The sequence below is a fragment of the Haematobia irritans genome, chromosome 3, assembly GCF_050003625.1.
Source record: "Haematobia irritans isolate KBUSLIRL chromosome 3, ASM5000362v1, whole genome shotgun sequence".
Lineage (NCBI taxonomy): Eukaryota > Metazoa > Arthropoda > Insecta > Diptera > Muscidae > Haematobia > Haematobia irritans.
Window position 1 is genome coordinate 223,370,741 of NC_134399.1, and position 20,270 is coordinate 223,391,010.

The 20,270-nt window shown below is 34.6% G+C and overlaps 2 protein-coding genes across 2 annotated transcripts; both read right to left on the reverse strand.

The window, feature by feature from the left end:
* Positions 1-1,977: 1,977 nt before the first annotated feature.
* crm (cramped chromatin regulator) lies at positions 1,978-10,192 on the reverse strand. The gene is made up of 8 exons (XM_075303188.1): positions 9,579-10,192; positions 9,102-9,513; positions 8,670-8,873; positions 7,368-8,614; positions 6,769-6,930; positions 6,284-6,710; positions 2,563-2,711; positions 1,978-2,501 (listed from the first exon to the last, which is right to left on the reverse strand). Exons 1-8 carry the CDS (start codon positions 9,798-9,800, stop codon positions 2,400-2,402), a joined length of 2,925 nt encoding a protein of 974 aa, XP_075159303.1. The 5' UTR covers positions 9,801-10,192; the 3' UTR covers positions 1,978-2,399.
* A 2,332-nt stretch (positions 10,193-12,524) lies between these two features.
* Positions 12,525-15,432, reverse strand: LOC142231457 (uncharacterized). The gene is made up of 5 exons (XM_075302064.1): positions 15,077-15,432; positions 14,569-15,003; positions 14,339-14,516; positions 13,820-13,868; positions 12,525-12,736 (listed from the first exon to the last, which is right to left on the reverse strand). The coding sequence occupies exons 1-5, from the start codon at positions 15,430-15,432 to the stop codon at positions 12,525-12,527; spliced, it is 1,230 nt and encodes a 409-aa protein (XP_075158179.1).
* Between the last annotated feature and the right edge of the window lie 4,838 nt (positions 15,433-20,270).

Consider the following 20,270-nt stretch of genomic DNA (forward strand, 5'->3'; position numbering starts at 1 on the left):
AGTGTGGCACTTAAGTGTGATTTCACTCAACAACAACAATTACCAGCAGTTGGCATTAGCTCAAGAGAATTGAGAGAGTACCAAATAAGAGAATACCAAACTGCTGAGTTATGGGTAACCAATTTGTGTGATTGCTTTACTACGGTGTTTTCGAGAGACCAACACTCATACTAACAAACAGCATTGGATATTGATGGTTGAACTTTTTTTTTACCAATTGGTGTTTTAAGATTGCAAATATTGGTGTTTACTAAATACACTGGTCGGTTGCGGTAGATCGCAGCCGTTCTCTGATAGAAACCTTCTTGGCTTCATATAAGGCAATTGGCCGGTCAGTGATACAGTATGAAGCGCTAGTATGGACACGTCAAACAAGTGACAGATCTGTCAGAACGCTGCCCTTACAACTGCAAAGGATGTCTCCTGGAGCACGTTTATGTGGAGACCGAGATCATCCCTATACAGTGAAACCTCTGAAAGATGGATACCCACAGTCGTCCAATTTTTTCCACAGTTGAGAGGTGTTCAGGTATGAGAGGTTAATTTTAATGTCTTAATATAGCAAACATCCCCAGACAACTGTCCATGTTTGGGAGGTGACCGGTTTTCAGGGTTTGAGAGGTTTCACTGCACATAGACACAATTACATATATGTTATCAAAGTAGTATGTCCTAGATCGACTTTAGAGGTGTGCACGTGAGTAATATTTTAATCACGCTCACGCACGATATTTTTTGGTAGGACTCACGCACGCCCACGAAAATAAAATTTGTACTCAAGCACGAAAATCTTTTAAATGTCGTGAATCACGAGAAACCTCGTGACTTACGAATAATTTTATGAGTAATTTACCTATAGAACCTGACTGAAAATATGACTATGATTAAAATCGAGAGCGTTACAAAACTTTTAACACTTAGGATGTCACTAAAATTATAAATGAATTGAACTCGTAAGCATTTTATGTTCGTAAGCGGGATTATTTTCGTGAGCGTATTTTTCCGAAATTCGTTACTCACGCATACTCACGAAGATATTATTTCCGTGACTCACGCAGTTACCATCAGCGTGACTCAAGACTTACGCGTGAGTCACGAACATTTTCGTGAGTCACGACAATTTGGTGTCACGTGCACACCTCTAATTGACATCGCATTAACCATTCAAAGTACCATCTTATGGATAGACAACCACCACCCAGGAATGAAAAGTGTTGATCTTCACCTTAGAGAGCGCGATATCCAGCGTTACAAAAGAGAGCCACTAGATCAGGCACCATACCACACAGGTCTGAACAGTATGCATGCGGATACTGTAGCTGAATCGATGAAAATCTACAAGTTCTCTTCTCGACCACCGCCCATAGCACGGGATGAAAGAGACCTTCTACGGCAGACCAGTGATTGATAGCAGCGTAGCTGAGGTGTGTCCCATCTACACCCAAGAGTCACATGACAGGCGTCACCTTTTCGTTTGTCCAGATCCACGAACTTGTAATCAAATAGGCCTCATTTAAAAAATAAAATAGAAAAGTGGTGGCATACCTATATGATGCGGTATTAGTAATCGGTGGAAAATTGCCAGATACGATTAGAGATATCATACAGAAAACCCCCCCCAGATGACTGGGAAATGGGCTAGAGAGACTGGCGTAGAAGTAAAACCTACAAAGATAGAAGTACATGATACTTACTACAACGTACGTACAATTCTCAAAAGTAAACAATTAACATGTTTCATTGAGGATGGTAAGTACTTCCAATGTCCATTATTAAGTACCAGGTATGAAGTGAAGACCACCAAAAAAGTTTGAAAACGCCGAATTGCAAACGATATTGGATGGAGATGGACAGCAAATGCCCGTTTAAAAGCTATGGGAAAGATCCAAAAGTGTGGAAAATGAGTGCCACCGCTCATTTCATACCGGTATACCTGGTAAGTATCACGAGTACAAAAAAAAAACAACAACAATACGCTTCCAATTATAATTTAAAATTTATTATATAAATGATATTTTAATTGGTGTTGGTTATACATGTATGTATTAAATTACTATTTTTCCACATTGGTTATTATAAGAGTCTTATAAGTTTTCGCAATAATATAATAACCTCGATAAAATGAGAGAGTGAATTTTTAGCTTAACATTAACTTAAAGGGAGAATACGTCCAAATACATGAAACTTTATAATAATACTTAATTTTGTTTTTAACACAAAACTTTAAAAACTATAGATCTAAATTTCACAAGCATAAACTTAAAATATTAAATTATTTAAAAAGCAAACATAGATGGTATTAAAAAATAAACGAAGGCCCTGTTAAAATCAGTACTTTGGGTGGGAGGAAATCTACGGGGAAATGTGGTAATATGGTGGGGTTTTAGCTTATCTTAAAGTTAATCTTTTTCTTGGCTTTGTAATAAGGCCGAAATCTCTTGAAATTTGTGCATGTAATCAACACTACTTTCGCTGATGACCGACATGGTTGAAGAAGGATCCTAAAAAGATATTTTCATATAGATACTTGAGAAACAAAACGAACGGAGTAAGTTTACTTACCAAAATATCTCGACCAGCGTTGATGTCATCTAAATGGCCCAAAAGACTAGTCAGAGAGAAATCGTTAATATTATCCTCAAGCCATCTTGAATTGGATGTAGAATCCCTAATTAGATGCATGGGAGTGAGCCCATTAAGGAAACTTGTATCTGTAAAAAAATAAAATTAAACAGTTTATTTTAGTAATTAAAGCATACACATATAAGTCGATGTCTTGTTATAAGTCTGAACAACTAGAAATTCAAAATTCGGCCTTTAATCTTGTCCATATCAGATATCAGAATAACAACTACACAACCCTTGGTAATGTAACTTTACCAGCCTTGGGTAATTTTTGTGAAACTCGATCAACTTAAAAAAGAAATATTCATATAATCTCATGTGTAGAAAATTTTATTTATGCATATGTATACAATATTTTTATAATATTAAATTGAGCCGACGGGCTTTTTGGGCAGCAAACAAATCAATTACTTCTTCAGTCGGCACATTTATTCGGCGATGAACCGACATTAATGCCAATCCATTGAGTCTACTCTCGCTAGTCGAATTTCTAAGATACGTCTTTAATCTCTTCATTGTTGAAAATGAAAGTTCGGATGAGTACGTAGTAACTGCAGGGATGGAAAATGCAGTACTATAGTACTATACTACTATAGTTTTTCAATACTTTTTCACCCCGGTCAGTACCGTAGTACCCCCGCGAATGATTTAGTACATTTTGTGTAGACATTTTTGAGTCGATATCAGATTTATGGTACAATAGCATTGACAAAATATTTTAATATTTTGAGAAAGTCTTTATCAACCTTATTTGCTAATAGTCTTTTACAAATATGGCAAAACAGACATGTTCATGTGGGAAGAAAATCTCGATTTTGTAAAAGACATAGTCAAAAACATGATTTTATTGAACTTCAAGAATGTTTTAGTCGAAAAAAGAATGCGATTCTATATTATCGATTTTTTTATTTCGGTAGAAAATGTTGTCAAAATTTTATTTCTATATAGAATTTTTGCAAAATTTTATTTTTATAGAAAATTTTGTCAAAATTTTATTTCAATTGAAAATTTTGTACTAATTTTATTTCTATAGGAAATTTTTGCAAAATTTTATTTCTGTAGAAAAAATTTTGCAACATTTTTTTTTCACAGATTTTTTTTTGCAAAATTTTATTTCTATAGAAAATTTTTACAAAATTTTATTTATATAGAAAATTTTGTCAAAATTTTATTTATATAGAAAATTTTGTCAAAATTTTATTTTCTTTAAAATTTAGTCTCTTGACAATAATTTTCCAGTGAAATTTTTGTTGAAATTTAGTAAAAAGTACCTTTCCGCTCAAAAAATACCTTTTTTGTACTTTCTTAAAAATTGTATTTTCCACCCCTGAGTAACTGGCAAAGTGACCAAAATTTTTAAAAGAATATGCTCGTTTGGAAATATCTCTTTATTGCACTCTCCAAGTGCTTCCATCGCTGAATTAGGCAGGTTCTTTTCGCAGGTTTTGCGCCATTTCATTTACACATGTGTGTTTGGCTGTTTCGTTGTTGTTGCTATAGCCAAACAAAGCGAGTCATGTTCACAAAAAGAACAACAAACACAAATAAAAAGCAGAAAGACATTTTCCAAAAATGAAATTTGTGGTGCGAGAACAAAAACAATTTGTTTTTTCGACCGTCGTTTGACGGGCTTTTCAACTAGTATTCTATGATTTGTGCAAGTTTTATAGGTAAGCGTTTTTCAAAATAAAACCTCCAGCTTTTCTTCAACATCTTCGATAAGATTTTTCTATGCAGCTAAAAATATATATTTATATAAAAATATTCATTCTTTTCGGGGAGGGGGGGGGGGCTTGATCCCCCTCATTCCCCCCCTGAATACGGCCTTGGTTCCAAAAATAGACCGATATAAATACTCTATTTTGCCATATGTGTTTATATATCCAAAAGAACTCTAATTTTTAATTTTGATACGACTCGACGACAAAGCTCAGCATTTTAGGGATGTAAAGAACAATAAATTAAAATACGACATCAGACCACATCAAAATATGGGTATAACAACAATCTCTAGAATATATATTTATAAAAAAATAATTAGGCTTCCAGAAGTTTAAGAAGTAAAATTCTGGTATTGGTCTATATAAGAATTTTATAAAAAAATAAATCTATATAAAATAGAAACACTAACAGAAAGATACACAAAAATCAAAATGTCGGACTAATCAGATAGAAAGTTTAGATGTTAAAAAATGTAATGTGTCGGATATATAAAACAGATTTAAACTGCCAAAAATTAGGACGAGCGGAATTTTTAATAACCACTAACATACAAAAGAAGACAGCAATAGCTCTACAATTACGACTACTTCTATGGAAGTAAAATAGTGAAACATCGATTTATAAATGGTCTATCAGTTATGGACATTACAGGCCATTAATTTAATGTAAAGAATTTCAAGTGACTTTGATGAAACAAACTTTCTCCCAAAAGACAGGCTCAGATGGCACGTTGGCAGAGTTTTAATTTAAAATTACAGCTTCCAAGGACATCGGATGTATAAGGAGATTTCTCAAGTAATTATGTAGATTTCTCAAGTAATTGGGTAAATTTCCTCATTTATGTATGGATCTCAAATGACTCTAAATTCGAGATTTCTGACAAAACTTCTTAAAATTTTAGACTGGGAAAAATTTCTTAAAACAAATCGGAAGTTTGGTTTATATGTAGGTGCTATATCACAAAATTGTTCGGTATGACACATCTTCGAACTCGCCAAAAATTAAAAAAAAAAATGACTGCCAAAAATTCAGATACTGCTTATTGCCTTTAAATTGTAGCTTTATCTAGAGTATATAGAGGATCTATAGGATTTATATTTTAATATGTTAAAAATACAATTGATCAATTAAGCCCATATTGTAGTAAAACCTACTTTTTATATCACCGTGAAATTTCACCCATATAAATACACTTTGAGTGGCCTGATTAAAAACTCTAATGGAATCTAATTTGTCGAAATATTTCTTTAGTTACAAAGATATAAAGTGTTTTTAAAATTTTGTTTCGCCGGAGTCGATCGAAATTTCTACGACTCCGACTCAGGCTCCGACTCCACAGCCCTGCCCGAGTCTACATATTAGACATATAAATATATATGAATATAAACCTATATCGACTGACTGTGCGTCTATTATGAGGAATATTTAGCCGACTTTGTTTAAAGATAGGATTCACCAGGACAAAGCAAAACATTTACTATGTTACTAATAAAGTTGAAATAAAAAAAAAATAAATAAATAAAAAAATTAACTGCAATTGCAATCCATATGAAATAATCATTATTGAAAAAATGCTTATGGGGAAAAGGTAATTTAAACGGCTGCAGTAAAGCTGCAGGGAAGTCAACATGAAAATAATCATTATCTCCTTCCTCAGAATCTCTAAGCCACTACATAAAACAATAATCATCCGATTTGTCAACGAAAGTAGGTTCTTATCTTCTTGGAGCTGGATAATTTCGTCATTTTCCAAAGGTCGAGATTTAATTAAAAAAAAAAAAATTCTTGAATTAAAAAATCCTATTTTAAAATTACACTTTCTGACATTTGGAATTGTAGATAGAATGGCTTTTACAAGGCCTGAATTTCTCAACAATATTAAAAATAATCTGACTCAATGTAACGTAGATAAAAATAATAAAAATAGGTTTCATACTTGATGATTCATCAAAAGCACTGTCAACCGAATGCACCGATGTAGGCCCATCAGTTCTATCTCCTGTTTCTTCTAAATTAGTCTGCTTTTCGTTGCGTGATGTTTCGACTTCAGAAGGAATCTCACTTATTGTCTGGCTCTCATTGTTTAACGAGTCAAGAAATGCTGATAACTCTTGACTATCAGTGCCTGTATTATTTTTCGTATGGGATGGGGCAGGGACTATGGTGGTGGTGATTGTTGCTTTAGTTGTTGAATTCCAAGGCACTTGACTAGTATTTCTTATAGATGGTGATGATGGTAATATGCCGGGGTTGTGGTTATTATTATTCGCACTATTAATGCTAGTCGTAGTGTTTGCATAACCATTGCTGGGCAACAATAGCCTTTGAACCAATATTTGACGAGACATTTTTTGACGTGTAAGCTAAAAGAGATTTGTTTTGTTATTGCATGTTATTAAAACTAGGCATGAAGTTATCTACCGTAGTTAGCTGCTTCACCGGATCTATAGTTGTTCGACGGTAGGGCACCATTGGTTGCCTGAACATACCACTATTGGTATCGCTTTGTTTAACTCCAATGTTTGAAGTCCCATATAAAGATTTATTGGCCATACAGCCTCGAGCAGCAAAATCTCGTTCGAACTGAAATTTATAAAATATAAAAATAACATAATTGATGAAACAAACAATCAACTAATCGGGAAATCAATTGACTCAATTAATGTTTAATTGAAAAACTTGTATGAGGTACAGATTAAAAGATTGATTCATAGAATTGATTTTTGATAGTTTGTTTTTAAAAACAAAAACAATTTTTGTCCTACTCTCTGTTCAAATTAAAATTGAATTGAAGCCCGACAGTATATATGGAGTTTTTCGTTATAAGAAAAAATTCGACCATCCGAACTTAGATTAAATTCATTCTCACGCCAAAAACTCAAAAAAATACTAAAACTTTCAAAATTTATACGAATTAATTCAATTTTCAGGAATAGGGAGCTAATCAATTAGACTATACTTTAATTGAAGAAATATTGGGATATTTTTTTCAGTGTATATAGAAAATTAACGGAACTTACCCTAGACTTCACGACACTATTTCGATCGCAATTGCAAGGACGTTTTCTCATTCGATCGCTTAAATTTGCTATTAGCAATAGCTGTTTTAGTTTATTACTCAAGACCGTAGGTTCTTTTAACTCCATATCTGCACCTTCTGTACCCAGGCCATAACAAGAACTGGGATGAGATTCAATGTTCGATTTGTTTTCTGGTAACCAATAATAATCGAGTTCTAATTTTGAATCATGACCCAATACTACATAGAGGTCACCAATCGTTATATCACCAGCTTTTGAAGCGGTCCAGCCACTTCGAATGCGTTGTATGACATCGTCATTAAGTAAGGGTTTGAATACTGAACGTGAAGATTTTGAGTTAGTATTTCGTGATGATTTGGCACGCACTGAAGTCACTTGCGGTGTGGTTGTCAGGGATATATCGGCGGGGATTGTTGTATTTATCTGGGTTTGTAACTGTGCAGAATTCTTTTCAACTGGTGCTGGGGTGGTTTCCTCTTTCGTAACATTTAATTCTATGGGATCCGATAGAAGTTCATGAATTTCATCACTCAATTCATCACAACTGATTTCTTGTTTACCGCATGGTAAGGATTCCATTTCTGTCAAAGACAATGGTGTGGCAGAGGGTATGTCTTCCATAGAGCTTTGTATTGCAATTTCACTAATATTTTCAGCACTTTTGGTCCGCTTATTGTGATCGGGTGATTTTTTCTCAGAACCACTTTCGGTACGAGAGCGTTTGTTGCTTGTAGTGGTGGATGGGGTGGAAGACTGTGTCGCAATGGATGTATTGATAGCATTCGCTGAAGTAGTATTATGGCGTTCCGCATTAAGCATTTCTCCTCTTACTGTAATTCCCATGCGCTCTTCGTATGCCGTTAAGCAAATGTTAACGCTACTAAGATATTCCGTAATACTAAGCAATGGTCGATGTATGACTACACCAGGTTTGGGTAGGAAACATATTTCCGAATCATGTATTTGATTATCCATTGCCTGGGCGTTACTAGTATTTTGTGTTTCACTGGTATTGAGCAGTTTTGCTTCTTCTGATACACGAACATCCATGCTACGCCACTTATGTTGAAACATATTAATAAAATTGACCAATTTCTTATGCAATGGCACTGTGGTGCGACATCTGGGATTCTGGGCGATTGTTTGAACACGGCCAAATGCCTCCATATTTAAAGGACTTATTAGTACTTCAATTTTTGATGGCAATCTTATATCCTCAAGAGAATCTGGAAAATGTACAAGGATAGTAGCGATGAAGATACTGTTTTATTCATAACTTACCGTCTAATTGGTTGAGACGCCTTAAAGCCTTGCATGAGGGCGTTTTAATGCGTATATTTTTCCCCTTACAACGTACAGTGACATGACCATGATAAACGAGATTTTTGAGTTTCATAAAATGCTTATCGGTTACAAATTGTAACTTTCGCCTCATCTCGCCATAATTTATGAGAGCGTACAATTCCTGGGCGGGTTTACGAACCTCTGAAAATTAAAGGATATACATGTTTTATAACTAACTGTACAATTTATTTATATTTTGAGATTTTAAAACTTGAAGTCGGTGTAATAGATAAAACTAACGAGAGCAAAATTTGTTTACAATCATATACAATTTACTGCGCAGTTAATAACTCAATGTGCGCTGTATATCAACGTGTTTTAAGTTCTCAGGATAAAAATATCTCAATTTATGAAATTTTCTCAACAAACCTTCAGAGAACCTGACATATTTGCATATTTTATGATATGTTTGATAGTAATGCTGTCGCACTTGGTCCTTTGATTTAAATGAGACATCAACTGCTGGACTACGCCGTTTCAATTTGGAATTGATAAAATTTCCAATAGCTTCAAAGTCCTTTCCAAATTCATTGAGAGCATCAAAGAAATGGTTGCGTTCTACATTTGACCATGTGGGCCGATTGGCCCTTACTTGTGATGGGGTTTTCTGTGATGACGCCCTTTCATCTTTACGTGTGTTTTCGCGTTCAGCTGGTGGTGGAGTTGTGGGACGCGTTTGTTGATCTTGCCTCATCTTCTGGATGACCCTGGCACTGGTACGGGTTCCATGACAATTGTATGTTGTTACCGATCCCAATAATTCCTCTGTATCGGAGTGAAACTAAAATGGAGGGTTATACAAAATGTTACTTGCTTCAAATTGATTTCTTCCTTTCTTTCAGTTACCTCGCTGATATGGTGTTTGCCTTCCCCTTTCTTTTCATTGATGTCTTTGCCACGCGTCGCGGCCAACGTCGTCTTTGTCTGGGATGTAACGATGGCAGCATCATTCGTCTCCGTTGTTGCTGAATGAGATTTTTCCTTTTTTGTCACAGTGACGGCTACTACGTCATCTTTGTTACAAGAAGCTGCTGCAATAGGGGGGTTTGCTAATTGACCTTTATCCATTTAATTTTTAAAAATTTCTTTAGCATATATAAATTTTCTATTTGATTCTTCTGGGCCCACTTGAGTCGCTGTTTTTGCCAAACCAGGAGCAATTAGTTTTGTTTTCCTCTTGAATGGAGGCAAGTGTTTGCCCTGGATTTATAAATTCCGCCTCCTCCTCAAAATAAAGATGGCCGAAGATGGTTTACAATATTTTCACCAACATTTTCCAATGGATTTGCACAGATTTTACACACGCGAATATTTTGGAGTAAACTCCACGGACAAGGTGATCTTTACAAAGCAACTGGTGGTGTCCAAATCAGGCCAATATTTATTGTTATAATTGAAATCAAATCTTCCTATGTTTTGCTTTTTATTGTCCTGTGTCCATCAAAACTATTGTGTTCGATTGTCAGTTTACCACCAAATGACTACCAAATACTTCGTTATTTCGATAAGTAAACCGGTTTCCCGTTTTACAACACTAGTTAACCGATTTTCTTATTTATGAAGCGGTTCTTTTTTAGCATTTATAATTTTTGAAAGTTTATTAATAATATTTGATATCGCCGTTGACTTTATTTTTTTTTACTATGTTCAAAATTAAAACAAGTTTGTTTTCTCGGTTACTTTTTAAAATCAATTAATTTAGAAACATAAAATGCTAGGTGGAAATCCGCAGTATAGGTGGGTACTAAGTTCGACTTTAGCCGCATTTTTTCACTAAAGTGAAAACTAAATCATTAAAAAATGGCATAAAATTATACATATTTGTCGCAGATTTTATTATAACTTGATGGGGAATAGCCCAAAGCAAATTTTCACAAAGTTTGTATTCCTTAAAAAGTATTATTAAAGAAAAGTAATCGTGAAAAAATGGCGATTTTAGCGGCTAAAGGTGGGTATTAAGTTCGAGTTTAGCCGCTAAAATCGTCAATTTTTAACGACTACTTTTCTTTAATAATCCATTTTAAGGAATATACATTTTGTGAAAATTTGCTTTGGGATATTCCCCATCAAGTTATAATGAAATCTGCGACAAATATGTATAATTTTATGACGTTTTTTACTCATTTAGTTTTCACTTTAGTGAAAATTAGCGGCTAAACTCGAACTTAATACCCACCTTAAACTCGAACTTAATACTCACCTTTAAGCTGAGTACTATGTTTAGTTTTCAAGCTGAAAACCAGCTTGTTTTCACGGTTACTTTTTTAAATTAATTAAATTGTAAATATAAAATAGTTCACAATCAATTCCTTAGATCTTTTCCATTCATTATTTCACAAGACTTTATAAAAATATAATCGTCTTCACACAGATTTTTGTACTTTTAATTTAGTGTTTTGGTGAAAAATACGAACATAGTACTCACCTTTAAGGTGAGTATTAAGTTCGAGTTTAGCCGCTAAAGGCCGGTACTCTGTTCGGTTTTCGCGTTGAAACTCCATACAAAATTAAAAAATGCGAAAAACTAGCGAAATTTTTCCATTTTTAGTACTATGTTTTTTTCGTGTTGAAAAACTGACGTTTATAGCATGGCGCCATTTGCAATGTGAATTAAGAAATAATTTATTTATTAAAACTATTTGTGTGGGTTTATAACACAAACACGGATTATATTTTTGTTCCGAAACTATACAAAGGATCAAAGGAGCAGCAGATCAATTGCCCAAGGAAAATAAAATGTTAATTTTGTAATAACAAACAGCAACCACCAACTTAATTCAATATCGCTCCCTGTAAAATATCGCTCCAAGTTACCTAAATAAACACCGCTTTCTATGTGCGAAATAATGGTTTCTATAAAAATTTTTCGCAAGAATGAACATAGTACCGGCCTTAAAATCGCTAAAGTGAAAACTAAATCAGTAAGAAAAATGCATGAAATTATACGTATTTGTTGCAAATTTTATTATAACTTGATGGGGAAAAGCCCAAAGCAAATTTTCACAAAGTATGTATTCCTTAAAATGTATTATTAAAGAAAAGTAATCTTGAAAAAATGACGTTTTTAGCGGCTAAACTCGAACTTAATACCCACCTTAAAATCTCAATTTTTTCACGATTACACTCATAGAAAAAAGTCCGCTAAAAACAGCAGTCGATGTCTGCTGTTATATTTTTGTACTTCAGGACCTAATGAACAACAAATTAGAAAATGTTTGGGTTGTAAATTTTTCCTCAAAGCATATTTAAGAACCAAAAGTAGTTTTTGGTATATTTTTGTACTGTAATATACTTACAAGCTCCTAAATACGATCAGCAAACATTTTGTTTGCTGTTATGCCTCAATTCGATAAATATTCAATATGCAATCGAGCTTAAAAAATAGCAGAAATGTTTGCTATTTCAGCAAACAGTGACTGCTGTCCCTTTTTCAGCAGACTTTTCTGCTGTCCCTACTAACAAATTTCTTTGGGTGTACTTTTCTTTAATAATCCATTTTAAGGATAATTTGCTTTGGAATATAAAGCGCATTACAGACTATCAGTTATTCCGGACGGAATGTCGGTGTTTGTAAAGAATCTTACAGTGTGTCGGATCAATACGACTTGTCGGCGATGACTAAATAATCGGTAAATGTGTTATTGTAGGTGGTTCAAATAATGCACGCTATTTATCAAAATTTAAAATTATTTATTTTTAGAAATTGATAGCAATAATTTGAAAAAGTAAAAATTGAAGTGAAAAAATAATTTGACAAAAAACACAAAACAAATTAGATTTAAAAAATCAAATTTAAAAACGAGTGTCGCCACAATACTCCCCTTCCAGTGCGAAACTAACGACGGGCTTTGTTCTTGAGTGAGTTTCAAACGATGTCGTGTTATCATCGACGTAAGCTGGTTTAAGTCGATCCACTGTAACGTTCTCTTCGTTCCTACCCATTCGAATCTTAAAGTACTTTGAAGATCGCTCAGTCACTTCATAAGGTCCTGAATATTTGGGCGCTATTTTACAGGGAGCGATATTGGATTAAGTTGGTGGTTGTTGCTTGTTTTTACAAAATAACATTTTATTTTTCCTTGGGCAATTGATCTGCTATTCCTTTGATCCTTTGTATAGTTTCGGAACAAAAATATGGTCCGTGTTTGATTTATAAACCCGCACAAATAGTTTTTAATAAATAAATTATTTCTTAATTCACATTGCAAATGGCGCCGTGCAATAAACGTCAGTTTTTCAACACGAAAAAACTAAGTATCACAAATGGAAAAAATTTCGCAAATTTTTCGCATTTTTTGGTTTTGTATAGAGTTTCAACGCGAAAACCGAACAGAGTACCGGCCTTTAAATTGGACATACGTCAGCTACGCTGCTATCAATCACTGATAAGTAGGAATTGAGGCGACTGCCCTTGCCTGATCTTAATTGGGCTAAAACTACCCTAGTCTGCCGTGGGAGTTCTTTTTCCTCCGGTGCTATGGGCGGTGGTCGGACTCCGAGAACATGATTAACCTTGTAGCTTGTCAACGCTTCAGCTACAGTATCCTCATGAATCCTGTTCAAACCTGCCTTTAAATTTGGTCCGTTAGTCGGACCAAATGGAATTTGGTTGATTACTGAATAAAAACTTATAGTTAAATAAAAAAAAATTGTCTGTAGAAATTAAATTTTGACTAAAATTTCTACAGAAATAAAATTTTGACAAAATTTTCTACAGAAATAAAATTTTGACAAAATTTTATACAGAAATAAAATTTTGACAAAATTATTTACAGAAATAAAATTTTGTCAAAATTTTCTATAGAAATAAAATTTTGACGACATTTTCTATAGAAATAAAATTTTGAAAACATTTTGTATAGAAGTAAAATTGTGACAAATTTTTCTATAGAAATAAAATTTTGACAAAATATTTAACAGAAGTAAATTGTGACAAAATTTTCTATGGAAATAAAATTTTCACAAAATGTTGTATTAAAAATAAATTTTTACAAAATTGTTAAAAGAAGTAAAATTTTTGAAAAATTTTAAGTTATAAATGATATTACTTTAATTTCGAAAATGGTTCGCTAGTCCAAAATAAAAACTCGTTGTGGCAACGCTGACACTTGCACTTTCGTCCGGATAAGTTCTAGACTTTAAAAAATGCGTGGAATATAAAAACATAATAAAAAGTGTAGAAGAGAGGAATACAATCAGCAAATTTATTGGTGTTCAGACGCATGCTGTGTAATGCGCTTTACAGACTATCAGTTATTCCGGACGACAGTGCTCGTGTCGAACATATCCCATATATTGTGCACATTATAAGTTAAGTCCGAAGGCATAATAGATACTGCTGCATGTTTATGGGATCGATAACACATTTACCGATTATTTAGTTATCGCCGACAAGTCGTATCGATCCGACACACTGTAAGATTCTTTACAAACACCGACATTCCGGACGGTGTTTGTAAAGAAGAGACTTTCACCGAGAAGGATCTTCCTTCTAGATAGGATTTCAATATCCTAATGATTCCCGGGGAAAATCCAAGATTCCCCATTTTCCTCAACAGTCCTTGCTGCCAAACGCTATCAAAAGCCTTGCTAAAGTCAAGACTTACCGCGATTGTAGCACATCTATCATTCAGTCCCATAGTAATACTGTCCGTCAATAACGTAAGTGCATGTTCTGTCGATGTCTCTTTCCTAAAGCCAAATTGGCAGTCCAATAATATATTACTATCCTCAATGCGGTCATTCAGTCGCTCTAAAATCGCTATCTCAAACAATTTACCCATGCTGCACAGCAATGAGATTGGTCGGTAGCAGTTCGGGTCCGTAGGGTCCTTACGTGTTTTCAAGATCGGCACTATAATAGACTTCTTCCAGCTGTGTGGAAAAACAGTGATTAAAAATCACTGTCGAAATTCCAGCCAAATGCCCACCAGCACGCTTAAGAATGTAATTGGGAATACCATCATGTCCACTACTCCTTTTATTATTAAGTCTCCTTAGGTAATTCTCCATTTCACCAGTCTTTATTAGTCTCAAGGGTATATTTGGAGAATCCTGAATAACCGTCCCGTCAGCAAAATATCTCTGTCCAAATGTAACTAACGGTGTACTAAAGTCAGTAATATTCTCATCCATCTGGCCATCAATATCTGAGACACCCCGTTGTACATTCAAAAATTCGTCCGCTAACAGTTCTACCTTTTCCTGATCTGCAACAATAGTTTCACCCGGTCTATTGGTTAGTACATTAATCTCTCCATTTGATTCGGCCCTGAATAATTTTGGTCATATTCCCAATTATAGCCTTAAGCGTGCGGTATACCGTTTCGTCCATTGTCCTGTACAATCGTCTCCTCATTCTCTTCTTTTGTCGTATGAGGTCCATAATGTCCGCTGGTAGATCAGGAAATCCATCACCCCTGGGATGAAACTTCCTGATTGTCTCGTCCATGACTGTCCTAAAGGCATCTGTCAATTTAACAACTGCACCATCAATTTCCCGAATAGAAACATTACGATCGGTAGGTAATATTTCATTGCCAATTTCCTCAGCCAACCTCCTTTTAAATCTTGTAATGTTCATTCGGGAAAAATTGAATACTTCCATCTCGTTTTTAGATTGAAGGGTACCCCTGTCTGTCTCTAAAAGAACAGCCATATGGTCCGATTCATAGTCCAATGTCCGTAATCCTGTTCCCATTGTCAGTGGTCTAATTCCTAATGAGGTGATGAATATATCTATATATGATCTCGATGTTGCCGTACACCTTGTCGGTCCATTCGTAGGACGTATCATTAGTGAAGGACTCATATCCAACCATTGCCTCAATACTCTGCCACTCGAGTTAATTACGTCAAGTCACTATGTCTTGCGTTAAGGTCAGCACCTATCACCACCTCATCATTACCCACTAGCATTTCTATAGCATTCAAGCTATTAGTACTTAGTGTTTCTGATGGTCTAAGGTACAGTGACATGAAAATAATATGTCCCATATTTCTTCTAACCCTAACTGCAGTGGCCTCAATACCACCAAAATCCACCTGCAGCCTCTCTCCCTTCCATTTGTCCGATAAACAAACAGCTGTCACCCTCCAGCACGATCGGCACGCCGATCTTGTCTAAAGACTTTATAACCAGGCAATTTCAGAATGTGTCTATTTGATAGCTTCGTTTCTGCTATCAAAAGTACATCTGGTTTATAATGTTTTAAAAATAACTTCAAATAGCGTCTCCTGTCAAGAGACACTATCGACTTTGCATTTACAAACATACATTTGAGCTTAGTCATAAAGTCTAATGCATATATTCATAATAATTTACCGACAGTTTATCGAAGAAGTTCGTATGGTAATAGTAGGTTTAAAGTTTACTTTAACTTTTATGAATATGGGGGTAAGACTGAGAAGTAGGGCAAAAGTGCCATGTAGTCTCTCATCATCTGTCTTAAAATGTTTGTAGGTGTCTACAAAAGAATTTATTCGTTTCATACATGTCACAAAGTCCTTTCCTATAAGTCTTTTCAATTCCCCATCAAACCAGCCCATAGCCGTCTCAGCTTGTTTCGTATAATTTAAACTAGCCTCAGGTGTAACCCTCGTTTTATTAATCATAGATGGTATCACCATTATCCCTTTAGCCATATCCGCGTATGTCTCCCCGCCGCGTACATATGAAATATTATTTTCCGTCCGTTCTCTTATATTCACCCTATTTCCTATCCTAACAGTCTTTCTATCCTCAATTCGTTTCAAAATCTCAATTCTCTTGGGGCAGTCCTTTGAACTGGCTACATGACCCTCGATATCACAGTTCGCGCAACGAACCCATAGTCCTATTCTCTTCTTGATTTCCCCAGTAATGGGATCCTTTTCCACAGTTTCCTGTAAATTTTCCTCTTTTGTAGGAACTTTACAATTCCCAGCCCCATGTGACTGAGCACATTTAACACACCTATATGGCATGCGGCAGTTTGTCGAAACATGACCAAATCTTTGACAATAACTGCATTGGACAAGACCCTTACGTTTATGCTTGCCTATTTTTACCCTATTATTAAGAATGTAGCGGAGCTGTTTAAAAACCTTCGCGTTCGACCGTCCATTCAATTGTATGATCCATCGATCATGTCCTATGAATTAATGAACCACATTTCTAACAGAAACACCGGGCAAATTTTCCTCCATTTCTTTGTCAAAATCTTCTCTATCCCATGCATCCGATAATCCCCTTACTATTACCGAATAGGGCTTCGACTCCTTTGGTGTGTACGTGAAGTATGATACCATGGTATCATCTAAATACTTCCTAACGATTTCGTGATCCCTCATCGTACTTAGTCTAAGACTAACTAAATTTTTGTTAATGATGTTTATAGTAAATAAATTATTGCCTATTTTATCCCTAATAGTTCTGGTCAAGACTTTTACACTCATATTATATATTTTAATTTGGGGTAGGCTGGCCTCACCTTTGTTATTCATTCTTATTTCCTCAATTTCAGCTGTATCTTCTTCTTCTTCTCCCATTGTTATTTCATTAGTACATATTTCATCATCTTGTTTATCCTTTTGTTGTTGCTGTTGTTGTTGTACATCTTGTTGTTGTTTTCCATTTTGTTCTTGTTGTTGTTGATATCTATCTTGTTGATTTGTAATTTGTTGTAAGTATCCCTCTTGAGGTGTTGTAGGTTTTACTTTTGGAATAGCTCCCTTTTTAATTGCCGGCTTTGCAATTATTTCCTTCTTCATCGCCATACCGAGCCCTCCGGCTGTCTCGGTTGCCCAGTCCTTAGAATTATTTGGTACATTTACTTCTCCCGATGATACTTTTTTATTTAGTCCGTTATACGCTTTAATCAATTGATCAATCCGTTGCAAGGCTAATTGACATTCCTGTTTCATTAAATCAAGCTGTCTAGTTAAGTGTTCAGCAGCCGCTTTTGCTTTCATTAATTCATACCCATCAGGAGAATTACCATCTTTCCTTTTTCTACTTCTTTTTTGTTTCATCCTCAGTCCTTGATCATCCATAATTACATATGAAAAAAACTTATCAAAAAAGCGGTTCCAAAACAAAGAAGCGGTTCCAAAAAAAAAAAAAACATATCAAAAAAACATATCAAAAAAACATATCAAAAAAACATATGAAAAAAACATATCAAAAAAGCGGTTCCAAAACAAAAAAGCGGCCAGGCCGAAGCTTATGTACCCTCCATCATGGATTGCGTAGAAACTTCTTCTAAACACTGCCATCCAGAATCGAATTACTTAAGTTGCGGTAACGCTTGCCGATGGCAAGGTATCTTAAAACCTCCTAACACCATCTTCTAAATTGTATGTAAGTCCATACGTGGTATATATTAAATCAAAAAAGATCGATCCAATACGTATATAATTCAGTTTGACAAAGTAGACACAAAATTTTTACAAAATTTTCTACAGAAATAAAATTTTAACAAAATTTTCACAAAATTTTCTATAGAAATAAAAATTTTGACAAAATTTTCTATAGAAAGAAAATCTTGACAAAAATTTCTACAGAAATAAAATTTTAACAAAATTTTCTATAGAAATAAAATTTTGACAAAATTTTTTTTAGAAATAAAATTTTGGTAGATTATTTTTGGCTCTAGTGGCAACCATGATTATGAACCGATATGGACCAATTTTTGTGTGATTGGACCAATTTTGGTATGGTTGTTAGCGACCATATACTAACACCACGTTCCTAATTTGAACCGGATCGGATGAATTTTGCTCCTCCAAGAGGCTCCAGAGATCAAATCTGGAGAACGTTTTATATGGGGGCTATATATAATTATGGACCGATATGGACCAATTCTGGCACGGTTGTTAAAGATCATATACTAACACCATGTTCCAAATTACAACCGGATTGGATGAAATTTGCTTCTCTTGGAGACTTCGCAAACCAAATCTGGGGATCGGTTTATATGGGGGCTATATATAATTATGAACCGATGTGGACCAATTTTTGCATGGTTGTTAGAGACCATATACCAATATCATGTACCAAATTTCAGGCGGATCGGATGAAATTTGCTTCTCTTTGAGGCTCCGCAAGCCAAATCTGGGGATCGGTTTATATGGGGGCTATATATAATTATGGACCGATGTGGACCAATTTTTGCACGGTTGTTAGAGACCATATACCAACACCATGTACCAAATTTGAGCCGGATCGGATGAAATTTGCTTCTCTTTTAGGCTCCGCAAGCCAAATCTGGGGATCGGTTTATATGGGGGCTATATATAATTATGGACCGATGTGGACCAATTTTTGCATGGTTGTTAGAGACCATATTCCAACACCATATACCAAATTTCAGCCGGATCGGATTAAATATGCTTCTGTTAGAGGCTCCACAAGCCAAATCTGAGGGTCCCTTTATATGGGGGCTATACGTAAAAGTGGACCGATATGGCCCATTTTCAATACCATCCGACCTACATCGATAACAACTACTTGTGCCAAGTTTCAAGTCGATAGCTTGTTTCGTTCGGAAGTTAGCGTGATTTCAACAGACGGACGGACGGACGAACAGATGGACGGACATGCTTAGATCGACTCAGAATTTCACCACGACCCAGAATATATATACTTTATGGGGTCTTAGAGCAATATTTCGATGTGTTACAAACGGAATGACAAAGTTAATATACCCCCATCCTATGATGGAGGGTATAAAAAAACATATCAAAAAAACATATCAAAAAAACATATCAAAAAAGCGATTCCAAAACAAAAAAGCGGTTCCAAAAAAAACATATCAAAAAAACATATCAAAAAAAAACATATCAAAAAAACATATCAAACATATAAAAAAAACATATCAAAAAAACATATCAAAAATTTATAAATATATTTTATAAAACAAAATGAAATTGGAATAATCCTTGCACCGTAGAAATCTTGAAGGATCTTCTAGACCACCCTTGCGTGCCCTCTTCCAGCTCTTGGGGCTGTGGATCTTTAATAATATCCTGGTTTTGTCACCCTCATTCATGGACGATTAACCAACATTCCATTTCGGGCGTATTGAATTTCATAGAGAGTAGACTATCGGACTAGCTTTTCGCTCATTTCGTGAAGATTTTTGTGATCCAAAAGCAGAGTCCACAATTTTTTCTATTTTTTTTTATCAAGTACGTTTGATTTATTTGAATTTGATTATTTGTCATTATTTGTCAAATTAAAGAAAATCGAGCAGAAAATTTTCAAATTGGATAAGAAGTTTGGATGTTAGCGGCTTAAAAAGGTAAAAAAACGGCGTTTTTTAAGTAAAAATGTGGCAATTTTAGTTTTTTCAAATCGGATAAGTAGTTTTGACGATGGCGGCTTATAAAAGTTAAAAAACGGTGTTATCAATAGAAATAAAATTTTGTGTAGTAAATAAAATTTTGGAAAATTTTCTAAAGAAGTAAAAATTTGCAAAATAATAAAATTTTGAAAAAAGTTTTGGTATAGTAATAAAGTTTTGACAACATTTTCTATAGAAATAAAATTTGCAAAAT